We start from the raw sequence: 27,147 nt of genomic DNA on the forward strand, positions 1-27,147 counted from the left end.
GAGTCAGTGGTCTCCACACGTCAACACAGGCCTCCCTGAGTCAGTGGTCTCCACACACCAACACAGGCCTCCCTGAGTCAGTGGTCTCCACACGTCAACACCAGCCTCTCTGACTCAGTGGTCTCCAAACGTCAACACCAGCCTCTCTGAGTCAGTGGTCTCCAAACGTCAACACCAGCCTCTCTGAGTCAGTGGTCTCCACACGTCAACACCAGCCTCTCTGACTCAGTGGTCTCCAAACGTCAACACCAGCCTCTCTGACTCAGTGGTCTCCAAACGTCAACACCAGCCTCTCTGACTCAGTGGTCTCCAAACGTCAACACCAGCCTCTCTGAGACAGTGGTCTCCAAACGTCAACACCAGCCTCCCTGAGTCAGTGGTCTCCAAACGTCAACACCAGCCTCCCTGATTCAGTGGTCTCCAAACGTCAACACCAGCCTCTCTGAGTCAGTGGTCTCCACACGTCAACACAGGCCTCCCTGAGTCAGTGGTCTCCACACGTCAACACAGGCCTCCCTGAGTCAGTGGTCTCCACACGTCAACACAGGCCTCCCTGAGTCAGTGGTCTCCACACGTCAACACAGGCCTCCCTGAGTCAGTGGTCTCCAAACGTCAACACCAGCCTCTCTGACTCAGTGGTCTCCAAACGTCAACACCAGCCTCTCTGAGACAGTGGTCTCCAAACGTCAACACCAGCCTCCCTGAGTCAGTGGTCTCCAAACGTCAACACCAGCCTCCCTGATTCAGTGGTCTCCAAACGTCAACACCAGCCTCTCTGAGTCAGTGGTCTCCACACGTCAACACAGGCCTCCCTGAGTCAGTGGTCTCCACACGTCAACACAGGCCTCCCTGAGTCAGTGGTCTCCACACGTCAACACAGGCCTCCCTGAGTCAGTGGTCTCCACACGTCAACACAGGCCTCCCTGAGTCAGTGGTCTCCACACGTCAACACAGGCCTCCCTGAGTCAGTGGTCTCCACACGTCAACACAGGCCTCCCTGAGTCAGTGGTCTCCACACGTCAACACAGGCCTCCCTGAGTCAGTGGTCTCCACACGTCAACACAGGCCTCCCTGACTCAGTGGTCTCCAAACGTCAACACCAGCCTCCCTGAGTCAGTGGTCTCCACACGTCAACACAGGCCTCCCTGAGTCAGTGGTCTCCACACACCAACACAGGCCTCCCTGAGTCAGTGGTCTCCACACGTCAACACCAGCCTCCCTGAGTCAGTGGTCTCCACACGTCAACACAGGCCTCCCTGAGTCAGTGGTCTCCACACACCAACACAGGCCTCCCTGAGTCAGTGGTGTCCACACACCAACACAGGCCTCCCTGAGTCAGTGGTCTCCACACACCAACACAGGCCTCTCTGAGTCAGTGGTCTCCACACACCAACACAGGCCTCCCTGAGTCAGGAGCAGCAGTAGGATGACTCTGCAGGCGAGGGAGCTCTTCTGATTGGACGTTCATTTGGCGGCTCTCCGCAGCGAGGGCCTTAATCATCACAGGATTGCAGCAAATCACTGATTTCATTACGAGGCCTCATTTTCTCTCCTGCGTGGTTTTTTCATCCGTCGGGGGGGGGGGGGGGGGGGGGGGGGGGGAGGGTAGACATTCGTTAAACACGTTGTCCTCCGCCCCTCTCATTCTTTTTCTCTCTTTCTGTTTTTCTCTCTCTCCTCTGGTCGCTTTCCCTTTAGACTCTCTCCTTTAATCACCTCCTCCTCTCTCCTCCTCTCTCCTCCTCTCTCTCCTCCTCTCTCCCCTCCCCCCTCCCCCCTCCTCTCTCCTCCTCTCTCCCCTCCCCTCTCCCTTCTCCTCTCTCCTCCCCTCTCCCCTTTCCCCTCTCCCCTCTCTATCTCTCTCTCATTTGACTTTTTCTCTTTTTCCAAAATTCATTCTTCCTTCTACCTCTCCTCAACATGTTATTCCACATGTCATAACGGGAAGAAACCGTGTCATAGTGGTTATAACCACAGTGAATATAATTGGTTGATGTAATTCCGTTGGGGTGCCCTAGGAAAAAGTGCCTTGCCTCCTCATTTCCTGTTCCTGTCTGACTCAGTTGCAGGGCACCACGGCGCAGTGACAGTGAATTAAGATAGCCAGCATACCCACATTGCATAATTTATTACACCCAGGAGTACACTGGCACCAAGTGGATTAATCCAGTTTAATCTGAAGCTTTTAATTTGCTTGTCCTACATCCCTCCTCTGTGTGGATGGAAAAGGAAACAAAAAGACAAAGAAAAAGAGGAGAGGGGGGAAGATGTGAGGAGAGGAGGGAGGAGAGTAGAGGAGAAAGGAGAGGAGGGAAGATGTGAGGAGAGGAGGGAGGAGAGTAGAGGAGAAAGGAGAGGAGGGAAGATGTGAGGAGAGGAGAGGAGAGGAGAGGAGAAAGGACAGAGGAGGAGGAGAGGAGAGGAGAAAGGAGAGGAGAGGAGAAAGGAGAGAGGAGGAGGAGAGGAGACCTAGCAGCAGGTTCCCTAACAGGAGCATCAGCCTTTGGGCTCAGATAGAGATATGGTTTTGTCTTTGTATTTACTAAAGGGAGAAAAAGCGAAAAACAATCCTGCACGGTTGAGACTGGAGACAAGCGTATCGTGACGTATCATCAGTGCTCAGAGCCAGACCCCAAAGTGAGATCTGTGAGATTTGATTGGCTGTGCTGGGTTCTGGTGGCTTGGGTGGTGTACATGCGGAATACTGAATAAGCATGTGATACCTGGTTGTATTATTACCATACATACATCATTTACAACATTTAGAGGAAAGTGTGTAATACAGGTATGCTCAATTTCTGCGCTCTACAATGAGCTGAATTTCTGTACTCCTTCCCCATCTTTTGTCCTCCCATTTAGTCACCTCCCCCCCCCCCCCCCACACACACACACACTCTCAAACCTCCACAACAGGAGACACAGAGCACTATATACTGTTCAAGGCTGCTACTCACTTTATCTGCTGTCTCCCTCTCCTCTCATAAACAAACGCATTATTACCCAAGTTCTTCTTGCATGCGCACGTGATTGCGTAGCCGCATTCGTCCCCCCCCCCCCCCCCCCCCCCCCCCCGGCACACGTGACGTCACGGCTGCCTTCCTGTGGCCCCCAGATGAAAACCGTGACTGGAGTGGGACACGGTTCCAGGTCCTCTCCTCCGCACCGCCCAGCCCTCCTGCTGCCTCCCTGGGCTCCAGCCAGCCCCTCGACCGGGCGTGTGCCGGAAAGATAGACCCTCCTTAACTACACACACAATGACTCACCACTCCACGCTGGCTCAATTGGCACAAGTCTGCCCTGAAATGCTACGTCTCCTGTGGTCAGTGGGAACTAAGGCCAAGCTAGGACTCTGGTGTTTGTGTGTCAGTGTTTGTTTGTGTGTCAGGTTTCTGCACAGTACTTGGTGTAGCACTGCACCTGGTGGAGAGAGAGAGAGAGAAAGACGGAGCAATAGAGAGAGAGAAACTGTTGAAGCCTAGTCCCCCCCCCCCCCCCCCGAGGAAGTCTGTGTAACAGGATTACCATCCTCTCTATCCTGCTGTCATAGTCCATGTAGCCACAGGGACCATCTTCTGTCTGCAGGACTCTCTCACGGTGCATAACACACCGGCTCAGCAGAGGACTAATGTGGTTGGGCACGATGTCAGCTAGGCATGGGTAGTACACTCAGCTATTGGTAACATGTGTTTGTATAACAGGAGGATGGACTGGATAGTTCAATGGATCGCGTCATAGATGAGAAGCTTCCTCACTGCTGGTGATCTCTGAATTACGGGGATTATCGATAGTCATCAAAATCAAGAAATTTGCCCCCATGATGTTGTGAGGCCGATTCATAATCCGTTGAGAGGTGTGTCTCCATTGTTCGTTGCCCTTATTTTCACCGTCCTACCACCCTATGAAACAGTTTATCCTGCATTATTAGACAGCCAATAAAGTGTGCTAATCCTCATAGCTATCGTGCCGGAACTCCCAATTAACGGAACCCTGCTTCTCTTTGCTTCTCACATTCCGTAGCAGAGTTCTAGAAGCCTCTTCTCCTCCTACAGTAATGCTATCATAATGTGTTGGCTGGCGCTTCGCTTGATCTGTTCTGAGCAGGCAGAACCCGGGGCTGCCACGCCAACGGCCTCGTACGCGTCACTGACCGCCATCAACTCTGTCTAAGGCCAGGCAGCAGCGCTACAAGAAGTGGGGAGATGCCAGGACCCGATCTGCGCCTCCACACTTCCTAGAAACACCCTGTGGGCCAATGACATGGTCATATCACACACACAAATGTACACACACACACACACACACACATGTACACACACACACACATGTACACACACACACACACACATGAACACACACACACACACACATGTACACACACACACACACACATGAACACACACACACACACACATGTACACACACACACACACACACACATGTACACACACACACACACACATGAACACACACACACACACACACATGTACACACACACACACACACATGAACACACACACACACACACATGAACACAAGTGATTATGGCACATTCGCACACTAAGACACGTATACACACGCACAGACAACTGATTAGGGCGCACACATCACACTAACCAGTGTTTCCCACACATAGACTAATTTGTGGCGGTGCGCCACAGAATCAACACCATTTCTTTATCGCTATTTAGGTTAAAACACGCAGCGTATTCGTTCAGCTGCATTTCCTTTCCCCTCCCTCCGTCTCTCTGTCACTCCTGCGTCTTTCTCACATATGCACAGTCACAACGTCAGCACACGTTAGCAACAATGCATACATTCGCCGTTCTAGTAAGACTGAAAGCTATATCAGCGAGCTTTCAGCATTAGTGCCGTAGCTAAAAGTTGAGGAAAGTTGAGGCTACTTTTCGCTAGGTACCTTACTCGAAGGTTCCCCTTCGTTCTTTTGGTGAGAAGTCTCAGGAGCTAGCTACTTACCCGGCGTCCTGGAGCCGACCAGTTAAATAGTTGTTTAGCACTAGCATGGCTACATGCATAATGCAGAAATGATATATTAGTTGTTGTTAATTTTGTGAAGGTGTGAATCATCTAGGATTAATATTTAATGTAACAAATTATTAACAAATAATCTGATTATGACACACACACAGACGATGAAGGCTCGCACACACAAACCAAATGCTAGGTAAAACTATGGTAGTTTATCTGCTATGCAAAAATGACCTTTCAAATGATGTGCACGGATTCTGAAGAAGGCTTGCATGCACTGCATCCACAGTCTGTGACATGATTTCTATAAAGTGGAACAGGCCAATCTATTTTCTGTCTCTAATACATTTGTTAAGGCTCTGTGGCCATATTTAGACCCTCCGGACCCCCACCCCACCTCATTCTACTACCAAAATCTCTCCACACACTATAGAGCTTGACTCCGCTTCGCTCTTACAAAACCACATTCATTAAATGCAAAATACCATTGCGCTTGCCATGCAAACATTTGAATAGCTTTTGCTGTCATTGCACAATTCTTGAAATAAGCTTTTGTGTTGAAAGCGTACGTGCCAATCATATTTGATTGATTGGGCAGAGGCGAGCCGTTCCAGCCCTCTCTTGACCTCGTCTCTCCAGGTGCTCGCTTTTCCTTCCACAGTTTGTTTTGTTTCTTAAAAACGTCTTTGTCTGGTTCTCCGAGCACTTCTGTCCAAGTGCAGGACAATACAATACCGTAAGTGATTTACAATTACCTTCCATATTTTTCACACATTCCTTTCCGTGGATGAAAGAATGTCATTTTTTTTGAACGAGGACAAGGGACGCAATTGTTTTTCACACATTCCTGACAAATCTTGGTGTAGTCTTTCACATTTTTAAAAGTGTTTTTCATTCGTACAGAATATAATGTCTGTTTTGTACTTTGACCGTAGCGGCCTCCACACTAAAATGCAGTGTACTGCGTGTCTGGTTTTATTTTACTGTTTGTATCCAACTTGGAAAGTGAAACTTTTGATACAAACTAATCTGATTGGATGAGATGTTAGGCTGCTTTCTGGCCTCTATGTTCAAAGCGTGACCAGTGGACGCCATGGCAACAATCCCCCCTGCACAGTGAAGCAGCATAGATACCCTGCAAATTCTACTGAACCATAGGGGAGAAGAGATGAAATATTAAATTCAAATGATATTACCCAGAGACCCAGAGGGATGCACCAGCAGCTATGATCTGTCCTGAGGGGGGAGGCATTTAGCCCAAGCACCAACATGCTCTCCACAGCACCAGTACTCACGAAACTGCGCTGGGGCTGCCTGGATGCACTTAGCAAGCGAGCATAACATTATCTCCACAAGTCAGAACCTTTTTATCCTCACCATTAGATTGCAAGCATGATCCAGGCAGGAATAAACCGCACGAGAGACAAGAAAGCGCTCCAACTGAGATAGTGCCATGCCTAACTACTTAACGTGCAAGCTTCCGATTTCTGGAAGTGCATTGTTCGTTGTCATGCGAGGTCAGTCACCGAACCGCCTCTGCTACACTTTGTCTTGTCTCTGACGCGGTCTACAGGTCACAAACCCAGGTGGCATCCAGCACAGCTCAGACCTAAGACAACAAAAACATCTCAACAGTGTCTACATGTCCACTATAAACCCCTCTTCTCTTCTGTGGTACACATCCACTGGAAACACATCCCCCAATAACACATCCCATGGAAACACATCCACTGTAAACACATCCCCTAATAACACATCCACTGTAAACACATCCACTGTAAACACATCCCCCAATAACACATCCACTGGAAACACATCCACTGTAAACACATCCCCTAATAACACATCCACTTCAAACACCTCCACAGTAAACACATACACTATAAACACATCCACTATAAACACATCCACTAATAACACATCTACTAATAACACATACACTCTTAGCATCCCTAAAATAACCTTCTGAGAGAACAGCCTTCACAACCTTCTGTTGGGAACCCTAAATAGTCATTTCTGATCTTCAGAGGACCTTTTTTGAATTATAAAATGATAAGGAACCTTTTTTTTCTTCCTTCTTTTCTTCCAAAGAGTTTGGAGGCACAACAGGCATGAAGTTCAGGGGTTGATGGACACCTTTTGCTCAGGATCATGAAGAACCAGAGTGTGGGTGAAACCCATCATTCAGGGAAGGAGACTGTGTCTTCATTCTCCTGCAGCACCAATTCAATCCATTATTAATAGAAGGAATCCCAAGCCTTTTGTGTGTTAAGCTTATTACAGTGATAAGAAAAGGCAAAGTCGGCCGTGTGACGGGTGCGTGTTTGTGTGTGTGTTCGAGTGTGTGTGTTCGAGTGTGTGTACACGTGCGTGTATTTGTGTGTTAGTTTGTGCTTTTGTGTGTGCATCCATGTGTGTATTTGTGTGTGTCTGTGAAAGTTTTTTTTTCTTCCAATCCTCAGCTTAGCCCTTCCTTGGCTTGGCCGGTATTGGCAGCACTGTTGTGGAGGATCCTTGGCAGCTTCATTTTGGGGAATGTATTTCAAAGTAGCCTTAATGTGCTGTTTTCTCCCAGCTAAATGAGGACAACCCCTTTCAGGGACGCTGGCCAGGGGGAGCTCTGCTCGTCCCAAGTGATCTATTTACTCAAAGGAAGAGAAAGTAAACACAAATCAAGTGTTTTTTTAGCAAACGAGACAAGAATGTTGCATGTGTTGGTTTATTTTAGGACTCTTTCAAGACGAACCAGCCTAGTTGGGCCAGGTTTTAATTATAAATAAGAGTCCTTTGATGGACAAGTCTAATAAAACATTCTACTCCATATGCTAGAAAGTTCTGCTTTAAAGGAGATATGCACATCTTTGGATAGTATCTGTTTATGTACATTCTTTCCTGCCTCAGACTAAGGTTCCAGTCCCGTGGTGTTTAGGATGGAGGGAGGTCTGTAAGGAAGGGGAGAGGAATCCATCTGACGTGGAGCTGCTGTCCCCATCTGAACTGGACTCACTCTGCTAATCACGGGCGCCTTGCAGATGCACATGCCCACAACCTGGGTCACACACAGCAGGTGAACTTACACTGCTGCTCTATTGTGGGATATGCCCTCGTGTGTGTGTGTCTGTGTGTGCGTCTGTGTGTGCGTCTGTGTGTGTCTCTGTGTGTGCGTCTGTGTGTGTGTGTTACAAAGTTGGACGTGGCAAGAGTCACAATGAAATGTTCTTACACTAGGGAAATATGGATCTTTTCAGACCCCAAAACAAATTGTATTCTATAAAGAAAAGAAACACACACACTCACATGTACACACACACACACACCCTCACAGAAGTGATTTAAATGCTCAGAGCTGAGGGGCAGTCATCATACGCGTTTGATCCTTCTTTTGTTGATACTCCCAGACAATAGAAGCAGTGTGTGTGTACGTGTGTGTGTGTGTGTGTGACTACATGTGCGCATGTGTTTGACTGCACGTGTTCTCGTGTGTGCATGTGCGTGTGCATGTGTGTGTGCATGCACCTCAGCCACAGTAACACATGCAACATGCATTTGATCCTTTTGCGAACAAGCATTACACTTAGCATCAGGTTGGAAATTGAAGTCATGGTGCATTGACTGGGAGAGCCCTCGTCTGAATGGAAATATGTTATAAAGATGCTGTTTCACCACGGTGCAGAGGGACCTGCAGAGAATTCATAAACCAAAGACCTCCACTACTGTTTTTTACCGTCTGTCTGGCTGACTGCTTGAATGTCTATCTGGCTGGCTGTGTGGCTATGTGGTTGGCTGGCTGGCTGGCTGCCTTGTCTGTCTGTCTGTCTATATGCCAGTGTGTCTGTCTGTATACCTGTCTGTCTGCCGTGAAGAGTTTAGAGGGCTGGGAGCGGTTGTTAGCAGCAACCAGTTGGTCGTCCAGTTGGCTAGATGTCCTAAAGACTCGTCTGGCAAACTATCCAACCACCAGAACACCTCACTAACCACACCGCAACACCGGCTCCAAACAGGATTCCCCTCCTCTGTGTCCAGGGTGGCAGAGCATGGTAAATATGAACATAACCCATATTAATATAGCACAGCTCTCAGGCTGGGGAATGAATGGATTCCTTCCTACAGAACTGAGGATTATACGCCTTGAAAAGAGTTGGCCTGTGAGCTGGTGAGACACAACAGCAAGGGCAAATAGGACAACGCTCACTATAGAGCATGGAAAAACACAGCGTATGATTTGGTAATCTCTCTATTCTTGTGATTGTCTTGTCTACATGGGTAAGAGAACAAGAAGACGATTTCAGGGGCTCCATTGGGACCTCAGAGAAGTTTCAATCCTATTGTTGTCTATTGTTGTTTTCTTTTGTTGTTGTTCTGTTGTTATTGGAGAACAATGCACCTTCCCAGCCCAGCCCAACCATACTAGGTGCAGTCTTGCTCTTAAAGGAAAATCATGCAGTCTCTGTCTAGGTTAACGACACACAAACAATATAACAATTTGCCGGTAGCTCACTACATACATATTGTATATACATTACATTTACATGTAGTCATTTAGCAGACACTCTTATCCAGAGCGACTTACAGTAAGTACAGGGACATTCTCCCCGAGGCAAGTAGGGCAAAGTGCCTTGCCCAAGGACACAACGTAATTTGGCACGGCCGGAAATCGAACCAACAACCTTCTGATTAACAGCCCTAACCCCCAGTGTATATAACAGTAGAGGCACAACTAGCAGTATATGGATAAAAAAACAAAAACACATTTCACACATTTAGCAGGCGCTTCACATTTCACATGTGAATATATTTCATCTGTGTCTATGCAAGCATTTCATGTGGATGTGAGTCTTCAGTAGTATGTGTGTGTGTGAAAGTTTCATATGTGAATGTGTATGTGTTTTGTATGTGTTTGTGTAAGGACAGTCTGAATTATTTCCTTAACGGCCCCTCACACGCTGAAGTGCAGTACCATGTACAGTGCAGCAGAAACGGCGACATATCTTAAGTGCAATATCACCTACTCGTTTGAGCAGTTTCATGCCAGATAGTGTAACATCAGGTTTGCAAATACAAAATGCAGAAAGGGGGAAAAGTTGCTTTTATCACAGGTAGTGTCATCTGCTAAGTGCTGCTTTCGGCGCCCTCCCGGTTCACAGCAAATTTTTATGGATGTCTGCAGTATGGGCATTCTCCAAATGTTTGTGCTGCATATTGATTGGCTACTGTGTAGGAGTTGTGAAACATCTGTGTTCTGATTGGTCATAAGCTTTACTCAACTTTTTACAGACCGTTTAGAACATGTTCGGAGTGAAACGCTGTCATACCTAGCATTGAAAAGTTACTCACAATCTGTTGAATACGCAATAGTGTATAAAAGCATATTGCAATAGTAGTTAGACGGGCTCTCAAGTTTATCAAAAGTTTGGCGTGAGATTACCATACCTGTAGAAGTTTAGGTACAAAACGTTCGGGCGACGGGTGGATAATGTTTCTGATTGGCTGGTACTTAACTATGTATAATTTGAGACAACTATCAATAAATCTGCACCTTGTCCATCAATTGAATGTAGCGGGACAAGTTTTACCTTACTTCTCAGTGTGAGAAATGGTTGAAATGTGTGAGAAATACCAGGTGTTGCGTGAGAAATTGTTGAAATTGCTGAGTCTCAAGGCGAATGCGTGAGACTTGAGAGCCCTGGGGTCTCATTTATAAACTTTCGTATGAACAAAACAGGGCTGAAAATGTGCGTACGCCACTTTCCACGCAAAGGTTGAGATTTATAAAAAACACACTTAAAGGGAGAATGTGCGGTCCTCCACACAAACTCTGACCCGTGCGTAGGCCTACGCACATTTTGGAGAAAATGGGAATTGGCGACGCAGACTACGTACTTTAGTCAGACTGCAAAAAGTGAATGTGGGAAGAATGATATTTATATATTTCATTTTCCTCGCACAAGTTTTTTTCACAACATTTTATCATTATCATAAAGATTAAACAATTTGTTCGTCCCTGCCTGGTCTCGAACACACCACCTCTGAACTGCCAAGCGCAACCACTACCAGCTACACCAAAGAAAAGTTGGCTATTAGTTGACGCGGGTGGCCTGTTACATACTTGAGGAGTGAGTTTCACCGATTCACACAGGTTACACATATCATCAAATGTCAAAAACTGAAAATACAGACGTTAAGCTCCCATGCAATTGCTCCTCGTTATCAGTCCAAACTTTAATACTGTTCATAACAAAAGCGGCATGAAGAAACGTGTGTTTACCTATTAGGCTACGCTTTTGTTTTTAAATTGTTACCTCGCACTGTTTCTTTTTATTAGTGATCTCGCTGCTGTGGCCACCAAATAGGCCCACTGTGTTTTTTCACGGCTCCACCTCGCCTACAAGTATTTAAATATCAGTGTCTGAGAAGTTGCGCCTTTTCGTTCTTTTCCTACCTCACGCCATGATTCACCGTAACGTAACGTAAGAACAATCACATGCCATACTGAATCAGCATTCATGAGGTGCTTTGCATTGACTATTTATGGTAAAAATGGGCGTGTGAGGGCGGGGTAAGATGCTGATTCACGTACGCACACTTGTGGGTAATCTGTGATTTATAAAGGGATCATTTGCTTACAGGTGTGTGTACTTATGGTTTTATAAGTCTGAATTTTTGGGGGCGTAGGGCTTACGCAATTTTAGGCGTTTTTCTACACTTTTAGTATGAATCCTACACACAGTTTTATAAATGAGACCCCTGGTCGTTAGCATGGTGTAAACCAGTTAGTTCCCATGGTAATAAACTGTAGCCACACAGTCAAGAAGAGCCACTAACAACAGTTAGCATTAGCCACTAACAACAACAGCTACAGCGCTAACATTAGCTTCAAGCAAGAGGTACAGAGCTAAGATTAGCCACAAGAAAGAGCTACAGAACTACCAGCAGTCAATGACAGTAGTCCGACAGTAGGCAGCACGTTAGCTACAATGTCATTAGCGCCCGTCTCCGGCAGTTTCCCGGCCGCCGGTAGAGGACTGAGGTGGCTGTGTGTTCCGAGACATAGGTGCACGAGGTCCCACCCTCTGCTGGGTAATGAGCTCATTATAGCTGAACACAAATGTCATCCTTGGTGTCTGAGACCTTGTTATTCCACACAGGAACAGCTGTGAGGGCTAGAGCCTTCTTTAGGGCTTGGGGGACAAACCATACGCCGTGCACGCACACACAAATACAGATGAACCTGCATGCATGCACGCAGACAAACACACACACACACACCAACGTACACACAAACCAACGCATAGGCTGACCTAGAACTTTAAATGTCAGACACACCTTTAGCATTCAGTCCCAGACAATGAAATGTTACCTCTTATTTATGGTCTTTTGTATTCTGTGTAAAGATAAACCACACAATGGACCACTGTGGGTGTAAACTGAGGACCCCTCAGTGCTGTTTCAAAAGGTAAGATTTTTTCAGTTACAAAAGAAAGGTTTTGACCCCTATACATGTCTCGTACACTAATGAGTCTCTCTGAGAGTTGTTTAGCAACACAGACAGGTCAATGTCAATAGAATGATAGAATGTCAATGTTCTCGTTTTTAGAAAGGCCCTCTACTTTCCAGCTATTCGTGTTCCAGCAATCCTGTTCCAGCCAATTGTCTTCAGCGAAACAAGTTTTCCTCCTTGGCCAAGTTTATGGAACCTTCAGTAAATCAAATTTGAGCTGGGGGCAAGAGTTCAGACAGGGATAGGGGGCGCTGTTTCATTTCAACATTACCTACTGTAGCTTTAAAGATGCTGTGAAGCAAATTCCATGATTTGCTTCTTAGCACATTATATATGTGTGAAATGAGTTCCTGAAAGCATGTGCACAGCGCGAAAACATTGCACTGAAATGTGGAGTTAGACCGTTGAACAGTTTCTCTTCCGTTTTCAGCTCAGGTTTTGTACAGGCGGAGCCAAAACCCGACCTATCTACGGCACAGCAACCTATCTACGTCAGATCACAGACGGTTGCATTCTGTTACTCAGCTGGTACGATGCAAAGACAAAGTAATTAACACATAAAACACTCAGAGACTGCAGGTAGGTCTGTTCTGATATCTGCAATTGATTTAGCTAGTGTTGCTGTTGTTGCTAAATTCAATACATTTGTGTGTTTTTTAACTAGATACCGCTGGTCCAAACTGTGAAACCTCTTCTTTGGGTGGATGGTGCTTGACGGAGGTGGTGTACAGGCTTGAGGGGCAAATGTACCTTTTCCCCGTAGCTAAGGTGGAGCATGCTGAGCGTTACTAATCTGCCATGAAATAATCCCATGAAAATCCCCACCAGAGAAGCCATTAGATCATATTACTGTAATTTATAACCCACAACCCGAGGTGCAACTGAACAGGATGTGTATTAGCTTATAACCTTACGGAACATTATGCTGCATTCCATTTCCTGATGATAATGTGAAGAAGCTTTTTGAAATGACTCCCATGACTCACGCATATTAATCAAACCCATTTGCATCATAGAATCTGTGAATGTCGTTGTGTTGTTGTTTGGATTTCGCTGTTCGGCTAACCTGAGGCTGAGGAGTGTGTGTGTTTGCGTGTGTGTGTGTGTGTGTGTGTAAACATGTGCAAGTGAGTGTGTTTTCATGTACATTTGTGCAAATGTGTTGCTGTCTCCCCGCACAACTGAAACTAAAATAAATGAAACATGACTACTGTTTTAACATTTTAGATAATATACTCTGCTGGGTTCAACCACATAATCTTTGCTTGCCATCTTGGGAATTCTCCCCATGAAATGCTCTCATAGCCTTAACAGGGGTCCCAGTACAACATGGAAAGGGGTCAACACAACTAGCAGTCTTTGCTCATTGCTTTCTGTTGCACAAACAAGGCATAGTGTACAGTACATCAACCTTTTACATTTCACCTTTAAAACATCCCTCTCCATTTACAAGCTGTCTGGAGAACTTGATCCCTGGTGAGATTTGACTCAGTGTTGACGCGGGTGGCCCAGTGACTGTGCTGCAGCCTTTTTGAAAAGCTCCATGTGAAAGGCACCATCCTGGCCTGCATTTGGAAGTTAGACTGGAAAAGTCTGCTCGCTATTTATCCATTCAAACAAGAACAAAGAAGTTGATTTGTCTTTGGTTTCTGTCAAGACTCAGAAACAGCAGAGGAAAGAGTGTGGGATGTATTGTGATGTTTTTCTTTCCCCTTTCATGACCTCAGGGACCCTACGGCCAACACTTTGAAACTCCTGTTGATGGAGCGGGGCTCTGTCCAAGAGAATCAAATCTGAGCATTGACATGACCGCCTCTAGACTCATACGAGGTGTGACAGTCCAATTAGCAGCGAGGGAAGCTGGCATGTCTGCCAGGGTCTATGGCAGGCCTGTCCCTGACACACAGAACACCTCCAACACTAATGAGCAGCTCCTCAGTTGACAAGGCATTACTCAATTATCAGCCCAAAAATCTCTGCAGCTCGTAAATTAGTGGCCCTGCCTCCACCCCAGCCCCCTCGTTCAGTACAGACGAGGATGAGAGGAGAGGTGGGGAGAGGAGAGGACAGGAGGACAGATAAGAGGACATGGGGAATGGAGGAGAGGAGGAGAGATGAGAGGAGGGGAGAGGATAGGAGGAGAGATGAGAGGACATGGGGAGAGAGGAGAGGACAGGAGAAGAGATAAGAGGACATGGGGAGAGAGGAGAGGTGGGAAGAGGAGATAACAGGAGGAGAGATGAGAGGAGAGGTGGGGAGGAGAGGTGGGGAGAGGAGTAATGAGAAGAGGATAGAAGAAGAGAGGTGAGGAGTGTGTATTTATGTTGGAGAGACCAGAGGGGAAGGGAATGAAAAGTTTTTACCTGTTGACGCCAAAGTCTTACAGACAGGTGATGTGCAAACTTTTTGAATTTTTAAACAGGCTAGATTGGATAAGTTCATGTCCTGTGTTGTTGTTCTGACACTGTCCTTCCTAAAACGCTGCAAGCCCTCATTCATCTAGCACCGTGTTTGACGTGAGAGCCAATCTGCCTCTGACTGAACCAACAGGATCTGTGTCAGAACAAGTTGATAGACACACAAATCACCCTGACGTTGATGAGTGTCTGACTTAGGAGAACCCACAATCCCAGGGAATCATTTCCTGGAAACGTTACGTGCGTACAACACCGTGGTGGTTCAGCACATTTGTTGTGATGCGAAATAACATTTGGCTCGTTTACGAAGCAAGAACGAAACGCACTTCCGACATATTGTTACCCCTTCGAGCAAAACCTTCGCCTTATCAGAAGATAAATAAAAATAATAATGTGAAAATCAAGCACAACTGCCTAAGTGGATGTCTTGGAGATTTCTGTTGCCAGCAGAGCTGTGACTCACTCAGTGGGAGTGGATGAATGTTTCTCGTCCATTAGCCTGCGGATATTCTGAAGGAATTAAGTGTTTGGTCTAATCACCTACGCTACACAAAGCAAGCTATGCTAATTGTCCTAAATTAAAAATTAGAGATTTTTTTTTTTAATGTGAAATTAGATAAGACTGTATCAACAACATTGTCTGAAGTTATGGTCCTCTGTGGTGCTCTGTGGAAGATACAATTAGACTGTGGCCCTGTGCGTTTCTGGTGGGAAAGTCCAAGAGGGTTTGATGATGTCATTTGTGATATTAAAACTGCGTGGGTGGATCCTTTTAAGCCAGCAACACTAATGTGAGACAAGTTGAAAGTCTCTGCCCAAGGCCATGAGAAGGAGATGAAGTCACGGTTGGTTGGTTTAATATCTGACCCTTAAGTGAGCTACAGAGCAGATCTGTTTTGATGGGGCTTGTGTTAAATTGCTGCCTTACAAGTTCTCCTGTATGGACACAAACCATATTAAGTACTTACTGGATACTGGGTGCATACTGGAAAGTATAAAACATGCATTTGATTTACCTTCTAGAAAAATCACATTTACAATCGTAAGCAACCTAAATCATGTGCACTTTAAATATTCGACAGTATTTGTTATCAGTATTTCACAATATAATGGAATCCAGTTGTAAGTTACATCGGTATCTCTGTAGATAAATCCTTTGATAGATAGCATAAAGTCTCAAAGCAGCTCTGGCTGTGTTGTGGCGGAGCATCTTCATCCTGCCTCTGACTACGTTTAATAGAGAGGATTCCAAGGACGGCGAAACTGAGATGATACGATTTGATTAAGTAGAACATCTTATCTATATTTTAATACAGTAGTCATGTCTTTATTTATATATTTTTGACCAATGTTGTAAAGGAGTTGCGTCAAGAAGTTATCATGCATACATTTGCACGCACACACACACAAAACACACACATTTAAACACACACACACTTCTCAAACTCAATTTCAACAATAGAATGTTTCAGTGATACCCACAGCTTTGAGAACAAACTGGATTATATATCACACACTATAAGAGGACCGGCCCTGTGGCCTGCAGAAGTTCCCTCTAAAGAGAACAATAGTTGGAGAACCAGGAGCTGGAGAGAGGCCTGTGGATGCCTGTGGACAGAGTGATCTAGAATTAATTCACAGCTGTGGAAATGTTACGCACCAGATAAATCACTTTAATACTCGAAGAAATAAATAAATAAAAGGAGAAAGCACAGAGCTGTGTGGCCAGTGACAAGAGGAATGGATGGCTCTATAAAAAGGTTTGGTCTGATTTCTCAGAGCGGGTGATTATGCAGACTCTCTCTCTCTCTCTTTCTCTCTCTTTCGCTCTCTGGGTCTCTCAAGACAAGCCTAAATATACAGGGATGATTCGGCAGACAGAGAATAAGCTGGAAGATCATGTGCATTAGATCCGAGTCGGCTCCCTTTATTGCCTGGCGTTATAGTATGACATTTACACTGCCTGTGGACATTTTTCTGTTGGCTTGAGTGCGAGTCTGGGACTTGATAATTGAACAATATTACAACACTACCGCATCCCTGGCACTAGCTTGTTTTGTCCGCTTTGCTTGAATATTCCTGGGGAAGAGCTTTAGCTGTGGTGTTGGCCTTCTGGAACGGCCCTCAGAACTGGTCAAACCCCTGCCGGGATCCCTGTGGGGCCAACACCTATCAGAGGTGTGTAACTGCTTTCAGTCCTGTCCCCGTTGGAGACTGGGAACCCCTGTGCTGTACTTGGTTATTGACATGGTGCGGTCTCCCTGGTCCAACACTCACCTGTCATGTATTCATGACAACTGAATATAAAACAAATATTCAGTGACGTACTGTTCTTGCACTTCAGGCAGACAAAATCAACAGCACACAGATGTTTCTGTTTTCCGACGCTTGCCTAAAGATGTAGGAACCATGGCTGAATTTTTCCCCCTCCATCCAACGGGAATCATTTTCCTCCTTCTGGTCTGATGATACCGGAGTCCAGGGTTTGATTCCTGTCAGTGAATGCAATGGTGTGTGTTTTGCTGAGGGGGATGAAAGTGCAATGACGTCTGCTCGTCAAGCACAGGGACCCTCATCATGTTTCAAAGGGTCCTCTGCTCTGCCTCAGTGACCTAGTTTCATATTTAATACATAGATCACAACATATCCTCTCTCCTCGCTCACAGGAAATCCATTAATTCTGCCTCGTTTCTGCCCGACGGAAGGACTAAATGAGGGCAGATGCAAACTTGGGAACGAGCAAGAGATACGCCAAATCACCTGGTGGAGTGAAAACTACAAACATGGAGGAGGAAAGGAGAAATTCAAGTCAAACATGACTTAGTTATCTCTAGTTATGTAGGAAGAATGATGTGAAATAGCTATCATGTTAAGCTGAACATGAGTAAAATCCCTTGAAAAAACCCTTGGTCTTCTCGGCATGCTGATAGAGGTTAAGATGTCTCTTTAAACCTCCTTCACTGCACCCAAAATCAGAACTGGGGGTACACACATAGGTGGCGATGCTATTGGTTCAATGTCCGTCTCAGTCATCATCACCACCGTGCAAAAACACGGTGAGGACATTGCATGATGTCATAGTTCCAAATTTAGCTGTCAGTTGGTCACTGTCACCAGTGTAACCACTGGATGGAAGGCTGTGGCACTCTGAACTGAAGACTCAGGTTTTACGTATGCAAGAGACACACAAACAGGGCGTACACACACACACATCACGTACACGTTTCATCTGCCTCTAAGATGGCTTGACAGCTTGTCCATCAACCTTGGTATGACTGGGCCTAGAGAATGAATCACAAGCTGGTACACAGGTCAAAGCGACCCTCGTTACTCCGTCTCCATCAGCTTCAGTGCTCTGATGATTGCTTTGCATTCTGGGACGCAGTGGCAGGTACCCATCATTTGTGTTAGTGGTCAGGACACCCAGTGCTGAAGTGAAGAACAGTAAACGTGTGTGTCTAGTATACAACTGTGTAGTATGGCGAGGAAAGAAAATGGTGTAGTGTGAGGAAATAGCGCGAAGAAATGAAATATTGACAATACGAAACCAGGATTATTGGAGGTGTTTGCATTCAGTAGGTTTGGATCATTCATAGACCAATTTCACAGGTCCAATTTCATGATGTCAGTTTGTCTAACTGAAATGTTATTCAGTTGAAACTCTGGGCTTGGCCAGGCTGACTTGTAATGAGACTGTGACAGGTGATGGTGAGCTGGGCTTGCAGCTCAGACAAGATGGATGGATAGATCATCAAAGTGTAAGATAGTGATGATTGGCACTGAGTGAGGCAGAGGCAGAGGCAGCCCTGTGATGAGGCAGGCTGACTGTGGTACTTCCAAGGTGACAGTGCTCAAGTGCTCGCAACAAGGACCATTCACAAGAGCAAACATCATGTGCAGCTCCCGAGTGTGTGTGTGTGTGTTTGTGTTTGGTTTACCGGCCTCTTAAGGCGTTTGTTTTCCTTTTCAAGGGAGCAGGTTGTGAAGGCTAATATGTGGTGGCAGCTGGGTCAACTGGGTGAGTCCACACAGACTGGCTGGCTGGCAGACTGATAGACTGACTCACAGATTGACTGACTGACTGGCTGACTGACTCACAGATTGACTACCTGGCTGGCTGACTCACAGATTGACTACCTGACTGACTCACAGATTGACTACCTGACTGACTCACAGATTGACTACCTGACTGGCTGAGAGACTGGCACACAGGCTGGGGCTCCATGGTGTTATTCTTAAGAGGGTCATTGCTACTAACTACTGACTGCCCTCTAACATGCACAGTAGATGTATCTATACTAAAATCAGTCTGGTTATATCCCAATGTGTACACAGTGAGAATACTGTCCTACCTTTACTTAATCTTAAAACTAAAAGGAAACTGCAGGACTTGTGTAGAGTCAAGCTTGTCCCCTCTGCATCCAAGAGGCTGCATCATGTGTGGGCTGTTATCAGACAACACAGCTGTTTACCTGTCCAAATCCTGGTCCTTGTGACCTGGTCCTGGGCAGCAGTGTGCAGTGCTATCTGAGGACCACGCACGCTCGTGACCCAGCCATAATAGAAGCACCTACTAACACACATTCTCTTCTCATCCAGGCTGGTCGGGTGTGCAGTACAAGCCTCAAGTGGAACACTTGTTCCAGTGTCATAAACATCTCTATTGACGCAAAACAAATCATGAGAGACCTGCGCTGTCATGGCTAATCGCTTATCTACTGTAGGAGCACAACACACACAGCACTCAACTGTCCATTACTGTGGCAGCTGCGAAATTACCTTCGTTACCTTTTACTGTTATATTTGAGATTTGATGTTGTTGATGCGCTGTCTTGCAAAACAGGTTGTTTCTTGGAGTCAAGCAGTGTAATACTATTAGAACTGTGCCATTCTGGACGATGAGTGTCTGCCGTACTTATGATGTGCACTTGTGTGTGGCACTTTGGATGAAATGAACACATGTGAATGGTATTGTGGTATAAAATGTAACCTATTGCCTCAATTTAGTATCGAGGCGTTTGTTCAGTCCAAACATTTCAGTGTAGTCTATTTCGTTCCATTCACTGGATAAAGTGACTCATTAAATTTGATCCTTGCAAGTCATGGCCACCTCAAGGGCCTCTTTACAACCTAAACAAGATCTGCTCTTCTGTGAAATTAGGAAAATGTCAGCTCCAAGCTCTGGTTCCCATTTCTCCAAGCGTCACCTCGTTTCTCATTCTCAACAGTCTCACATCAGAAACCCTCAACCTGAGGGACCATTTTTTTTTATTTTTTTTTTATTACTGACTAAAACTGAAGATTTTTTTTTGTTGTTTTATGAGATCTTCATTTTGTTTGAGTTTCTACCATGGAGGTTGTCACATATACTGCAGTCTTCCAACAGCTTTCATCGTGCTACGGCTAGGTGACCATCCGCATTACCCTTCTGTGTGCGATGTGAAGCCCAACAGTACCTGAAGCATTCTCTGGCCTGACTGCCTGACTGGCAGATACCAGCGTGTCAACAGGAGTCTTTCCGCTTGGCTAGGCTGCCTTGAGATACAAGCAAGTCTTTTTTATTTTTATTTTTTTTATAAGACTGCACTTCGCATGTGTGTGTGTTTAAGCGTGTGTGGTTAAGGTTTATGAATGTTTTAAAGTGTTTTGGATAATACTGCAAAAGAGGAGTAATGGAATGTATTTTGAGATTCCCATAGCAACCATACAATGTTGATGCAGACGATAGTAGGAGTGGGAGAAGGAAGGAGAGGAAGAGGAGAAGAAGAGGGCACTGATCCGAGAGCCGGAGGGAGAGGACAGGGGCGGACATTTGGCATAAACTGACCTCAAAATGCCAAACTTACTTCCTGTATGTAGGGGCCTTTCCCACGCACCAATCACACGGCTGGGACTCAAGTCACCTGTTGGTGCTAACCTTGATATCTTGAATCAAACCAGTCTTGACATCCTAAACACTAGTGGAGGTCTGGTTAGACGTAACTGTTCAAAATAATCGGATGGTAATCCTAAACTTTCAAACATATACCAGTAAACCCTTTTAGGATCATCAAATATTCCCAAGCTGTTGTTTCCCTCTTGATTCCTAACCACTGCCCCAATGATTGGGTTTTTAGCAATCCATTCAGAAGTCATGGTTGCTTTTCTTCGACAAGGATATATTAATTATGATCTGATTCCAATATGGTGATTATGACAACCCCCTCCCCCCCCCCCCCTCTCACCCGCTGCCAAAAACACTAAGCTTGCAAGATAATTAAAACAAGCTCATCTATCAAACACTGTTTACAGCGAGGGCACCGATGACGTTAAGGTTTCGTACACAGTAGAATTCAGGACTGGGTTTTATAGCCTATGGGATTATTGCAATGTAGCTTGGTCCTCTTAAAAGAGATGACCTCCTCTGGTTGGACCCCATGAAGATTAGCTCGTTGCACTTTGGTGACAGTTAATGGGGATCCTTTTAACAATAAACATCACGCGTTTGCAATCACAACACTTGAATGCTAAACTGCGTGTGAAATACACTCGGAGCCAAAGAAAACGTTTGCATTCTAGTCTGGTTTCCCGTCCAGGTACTAAGTGACCACACGGAGATCTGCTTGGCTTGGAATACCTCTCACCTAAACAGAACTGAACCTCCCACATGCAGACAGATGAGAGCAGAGATGATCCTGGCAGGGAGAGAGTACAGCACTCTCTCCTCCACAGAACCATACCAACACAGGGGTAGTGATCCTGCACTGAGCTGCACAGAGATGAAAGACTGACTGGCAGTGGAGACACATCAGTCAAAGGAAGAGGAGGATTTGACATGTACAAAGACAGTGGGCTGTCTCCTGCTCCTCTCCCCTCCGCTCCCAGACTGCAGTGTCTACTGAAACCAACAAGCTTGCTGTAGTGACTCTGCAGAGCAGTCGCTCGCGTGTGTAGTCAAGTCGAGCTTGTTAGAAAGACAGCGTACATTGCACTACATCCATCTGCACGGCACTGCTGTGGGGTAAAAGGGGTTTTCGGCCTGCATGCAAACACGCGTTTTCTTTCTCTTTATTATATTTTTCTCATGTCTCTATGTCTGAAAAATGCACACAGGTCTTTTCTCTGTTTTCTCACTGTCTCCTTCTCAGGGTCCTCCTCTCTCTCTCTCTGTGTGTCTTATCTAGTCAGTGTTTGCCTAATCACTCTCTCTGCTTCACCAATCTTCTTCCTCTGCGAGGCACATCATGCCCCCTACCCCTTTCTCTGCCCCCATCTTCCTCTAGCCCGCCCCCATCACATCTACCCCTGTCCCAGCCTTCTCCATCTAGGCCCCCAGCCTCCCCCCCGGCTCTGCCATCCAGCACTGGACCACTGCCCGATCTGGCATGTCTTAACTGGATCTGGATTTGATTCACGTTGTTTTACCCCGGTGTAAATTCAGAAATGCTGTTATCTATGCAAATATCTGCAAGTGGATTTTTGAAACAGATGACAGATGTTATGTGTTGCTTCCTATAAAGGTTTGCTGCTCAGCATGTTGGGGGATCTGACAGAGGAACTACAGGAGACATCATCATCCAGTCTCCAGCAGCTACAGTCACACTGCACCAACACCAGTCACACACATGCCCTTGCGTAACAATATGTTTAGATAGTCTAATCCTCCAAATCGGTATCGATCATCAGTCTCTGTCTCAATCAAAAGAGGATGTCGTAATCACCTCGTAGAGCTCTTATGTGAGGAGGCGAGCCGAACACCTCTGGAGATAAACTACACTCGAGAATCCTCTTACGTCATTAAGACGTACGAGCCTGCTCAGCCTAATAGATAATTCCGACACATTATTTCTTCACGTTTTGAATTAATGCTGAGACAAATTAATGGGTTCGACTTAGCGTGATAAATGTCAATGAGGAAATGAGAGAGTATGTGATGGGCTTCTGAGAGTTGCTTATTGATTGGAGCCGGGAGGAAGGGTTATTTAAATAATTACTGTAAAAAATATTGTTGATGCTCTCCTAAACAGGCTAAGTGAACGGATACACTAATGATTACTGGCAGTTCCTGACTTTACAGGGTGTTTCCTCAGTGCAGCAGCGCACAGACAAGGACAGGGACAGAAACACTAACAATGACAGACACGGAAACAAAAATACAGAAACATGAACAGGGGACAGACACAGACACCATGACAGAGATACTAACAGGGACAGAAACACTAACAATGACAGACACGGAAACAAAAATACAGAAACATGAACAGGGGACAGACACAGACACCATGACAGAGATACTAACAGGGACAGAAACACAAACAGAGACAGACAGAGAGACAGAGGCAGAGACACAGGGACTGCAACAGGGACAGAAACAGGAGGAGACTTAGGCAGAGAATAATTAGATGTCAGATGTTGCTTGTGACAGAGGCAGTGAGAGAGAGCAGTGTGCAAAGTGAGGACAGCACTTGAATGGCCCTGAACAAAACTGGTTTCGCAGCTGAGTCAATTATGCAACCATCACGTCAATGAAACAGGCAAAGAAAAGCAGCTTTATAGAAACAGATCTACGAAACCCTCCTTCTGAACTGTGACACGCATCGCTCTCTACCCTCTCGTATGAATCTGAGGATCCTACCTCAAACATGCCCGATCAACATAACCCATTGCTCGGAAAGGCATTAAGATAAACACACATGGCCTCAGAGCTGTGCTGCGACTGCAGTGTAGTTGTGTGTGACTCAAAGGGGAACCAGAGAGGGAGTCAGGGCTTGCCTTCCGCCCCAGACAGGAGGAGGGGAGGTCAGTAAGAACAGGGCCCCTGAGACAGCAGATGATAGACAGCCAGATAAAGGCGGTTGAGGCGGCAGAGATGTTGGGGGGGTGAGATTTCAGACTAGATACAGCAGGGCAGACATCAGATGAGAGGGGAGCAGAGACGTGGAGGAGGAGATATTATAGGGACTTGAGATAGTAGCTAAGCCAGTAGAGTAGAGATATTGGACTCAGGGCAGCAGAGTCATAGCAGAGACAACAGAGATAGTAGAGACTGAAACAGTATCCAACTGTATTGCCGGTAGAGGACCACAAAGAAAGTTTGATTTCGCCGTTGTTTTAAAACTGCTTGAATGGAATGTGATTTCACCTGGCCCATAACCAAGTGGTTTTCCCTCTTTAAATGTTATTTTCAATACAATTTCAACCTCCAAAAATGGTGCTCTGTCTATCTATGTTCTTGGTGTGTGTCCAACATTTCATCCATCCCCCAGTCAGCTATTCATTAGCACACTGCAGCAGTGAGAGCCTGGGATCAGCACGTCCAGACACAGCTTCTCTCCCCATAATGGATGAATGGTGTTGTGGCCTGTCTCCCAGGAACATGCTGACCGACCGCAGCTATTCTCTCACACTTAGCCCGGCCACTGGAGGGACGCGGGCCTCAGATCCAGCTGTGTCAGTCTGGAGAGGAACACAAAGACACGCCGAAGAGGAGGAGAACCGCTGAAAGTGCTTCCAAGACCTCTGGGACTGGGATTTATGGAATTAGGAGAACTGCAATGCTTTGTGGAATGTAGTTAGTAGAGAGAAAGAGAGCGAGAGAGAGAGAAAATCAGCAACAAAGAGAGACAAATACATAGAAAGAGACCATATTGGAGAAAGAGTGTGTTTAGGGTAAGGAGTTCTGTTTGTAGGCCTAGGTCTAACATTATTTACCGGTATGTTTCCGGTAGGTTTGGGGGGGGGGCAAAAAAATCCATACCATAAACGCAGTTCACGTCACAGTCCTATGGTATCCCCACAATCATGAAAACCAAAAGCTATCAAATCTGTCAGTGGTTACGATTTGGGTGCCAACCGGGTCATTTAGGAACATTAGAGACATAATGAACTGCAAACAGCTGTGAACAGACGAGTTTTTTTTTATCACTGAAAGAATAATTGCTCGGCAATTTCTCTTCGCTCAACGCGAGGCATGATTTCCTCCTCCCCACGCATTGGATCAGTTTTTAATGTTGTTTAAATTGATCATTCATGAGCATCGAACCCAATATGGCTGGTGTAGGAAATCAACAGTTTATCCGGAAACTACTTGTAGCCTATTGGCACAATTTGTGAATAAACGCAAGAATGCTGTAGAGCTATTTAGTTAATTAAAAGTGCCATGTGGATGTTTAGATGCGTTCTTCTTGAATGCGTCATTGTGAACTGAGAGCAGAAATGGGGCGAGAGGCTGTTAGATCAATGTGGTTTGTGAACGAGCGCTTTCGCGCGGCGCGGGTACGGTGAAGGGAGAGCGTGCAAAGAGATTTCCTTTCAGCACCACACAGAGCGAGACGTAACATCGGCGGGCCGATTCGCTGGAAGAAACATGCTAGAAACCAACACTAGGGGGGAAAAAGTACAATATTAAAATATTTTTTTCTTGTCACTTGTTTTTAAGGAGCAGTCCGGTAGTCACACACGCACAGCATTGCATGAAGCGTGGAAGAGGGCGGAGGGTGGGGGGGTAAGCAAGAGAGAAAGACATCCGTTTCCCATTATCGACGTAAAATCTATCAATCATTTCACCTACACCCAACAGGGTGACTGTCTCACCGTACGAATGATACGGTACATAAGGAGTTATGAACTCACAACTGAACAACTATTGGTGCGTCCCAGGTGAAGCGGGCTTACCTGAAACAGCCGTAGAATGTTCGCTACCATGATAGACACGGAACTGGCTGAGGCTCCTATCACGCCAACAACTTTCTCGGGTTTGACAAACACCGGCGGTTCACCGTTAGTACACCTCACGTCCGACGTGTCTTTTTGGATGAGAGCCTGTACGAAAGTGAGGGACTGTTCCAAAGCGTACGTGTCCCTCGAACATGTATCGAGAACTCGGGCACCTAAGGTGATGTTAGGCAGAAGCTCTTCGTCGCTGTTGATTTGGTCCAGAGCATACATCATCGCCTCAAGCCGGTGGATCCCGTTTTCTTTCTTGATGTCTCCACAGGGGATACCGGGGATTCCACGGGCATGGACGGGGAAAAGGCCACCAAGGGTCACGTCCCCTTCGATCCTAATGGAGTGTGGTGCATAAATTTCTTGGGAAAACGTCAGATCGAATAAAGCTTTCATCATCCACAATACTTGGAATGTGAAGTAGGGCTTCAGCTCCACGAGACCGAGACTGTGCCTCGCCATGGTCTCCCTCTACAGATCCAACTGTCGATTTCTCAAGCAAAGAAAAATACCAACGTGAGGCACTTTTCAGAGTACTTTTCTGAAACTACTAAAAATGCATTTTCAGAGTCCACGCGTCGCTCTTTCTCTCGAAAAACAACCAGTTTAAAAGAGAGACGTTCAATTATTCCGCAGGTACCGTTGCGTTATTCCTTCAAAATGTGCGCACGACTGACCAACAGATTCGCTTGTTGCTCGGGAACCCATTCCAGGAAAAGGGGTTGTTACGAGTTTAGTCAAAATAACACCAATAAACCTAAAGGATAAGTAGATAATGTTGGCTAATACGAATCAGAACTCAGATTCCCGGGAACAACGAGGACGTGCGGAGAGATTCCACTGTTGGAAATGTGATATCCAGCCCCCACGCAGCACTGATGTCATTCTAACACACAGTGGGGTCAATTAATAGTTACATATCAAAAACTGTTCTTAAAATAAAATTACAAAAATAAGCGTTGGCTACCCCAAAAATCTAGTAAAAATACGAATTGCGCGCCAATTAGATCCCTGTTGTTTTTGGTATCGCCTATTCCAAACGTATAGGTGAAGTTTTCGCGGCACTCTTAACGGTTGAAATGCCTCTTGTCTTTGACGAAACTGTTAACTTCTTATCCCGAATTGTTGGAACTCCTAACCTGGACGTCGAGAAGCGAGGGTAATGGAGGTGTTTCTCACTCTGAGCTCGGATAGGAATGAAGCCTGAACACCGCACACACACTCCACCCAGTATCAATTGTGCGTTTGTCAAATGACTCGTTTCCCTCCGTATGCACTGACTCATGTCTCAATCGCGTGGCGACGTGATTTTCTGTCATTGGCAGGCTGCTTGACAATGTTTGAAAATGTTCCACACCAAAACATTCCGACGGCCAAAAGCGTATAGGTTTCAGATAAATATCCTCATTATAATGTATTTTATTACATATTTGAATTATGCGAACTCACGCACACATCGGCTGCAAACACACACCATACAAACCTACTTTGAAAGTAATAGAATATGGTTGAATGTAGCTGATAATTGCGTTGTACCCGTA

The 27,147-nt window shown here is 45.8% G+C and overlaps 1 protein-coding gene across 1 annotated transcript in view; it reads right to left on the minus strand.

The window, feature by feature from the left end:
* Positions 1–26,779, minus strand: part of LOC124471866 (metabotropic glutamate receptor 7) — a 102,958-nt gene extending 76,179 nt beyond the window's left edge. The window contains exon 1 of the mRNA XM_047026502.1: positions 25,556–26,779. Coding sequence (XP_046882458.1) covers positions 25,556–26,068 — 513 coding nt within the window. The 5' untranslated portion in view covers positions 26,069–26,779. The remainder of the gene's footprint in view (positions 1–25,555) is intronic.
* Between the last annotated feature and the right edge of the window lie 368 nt (positions 26,780–27,147).

Source organism: Hypomesus transpacificus, chromosome 9, assembly GCF_021917145.1.
Source record: "Hypomesus transpacificus isolate Combined female chromosome 9, fHypTra1, whole genome shotgun sequence".
In the NCBI taxonomy this organism is placed as follows: Eukaryota; Metazoa; Chordata; class Actinopteri; order Osmeriformes; family Osmeridae; genus Hypomesus; species Hypomesus transpacificus.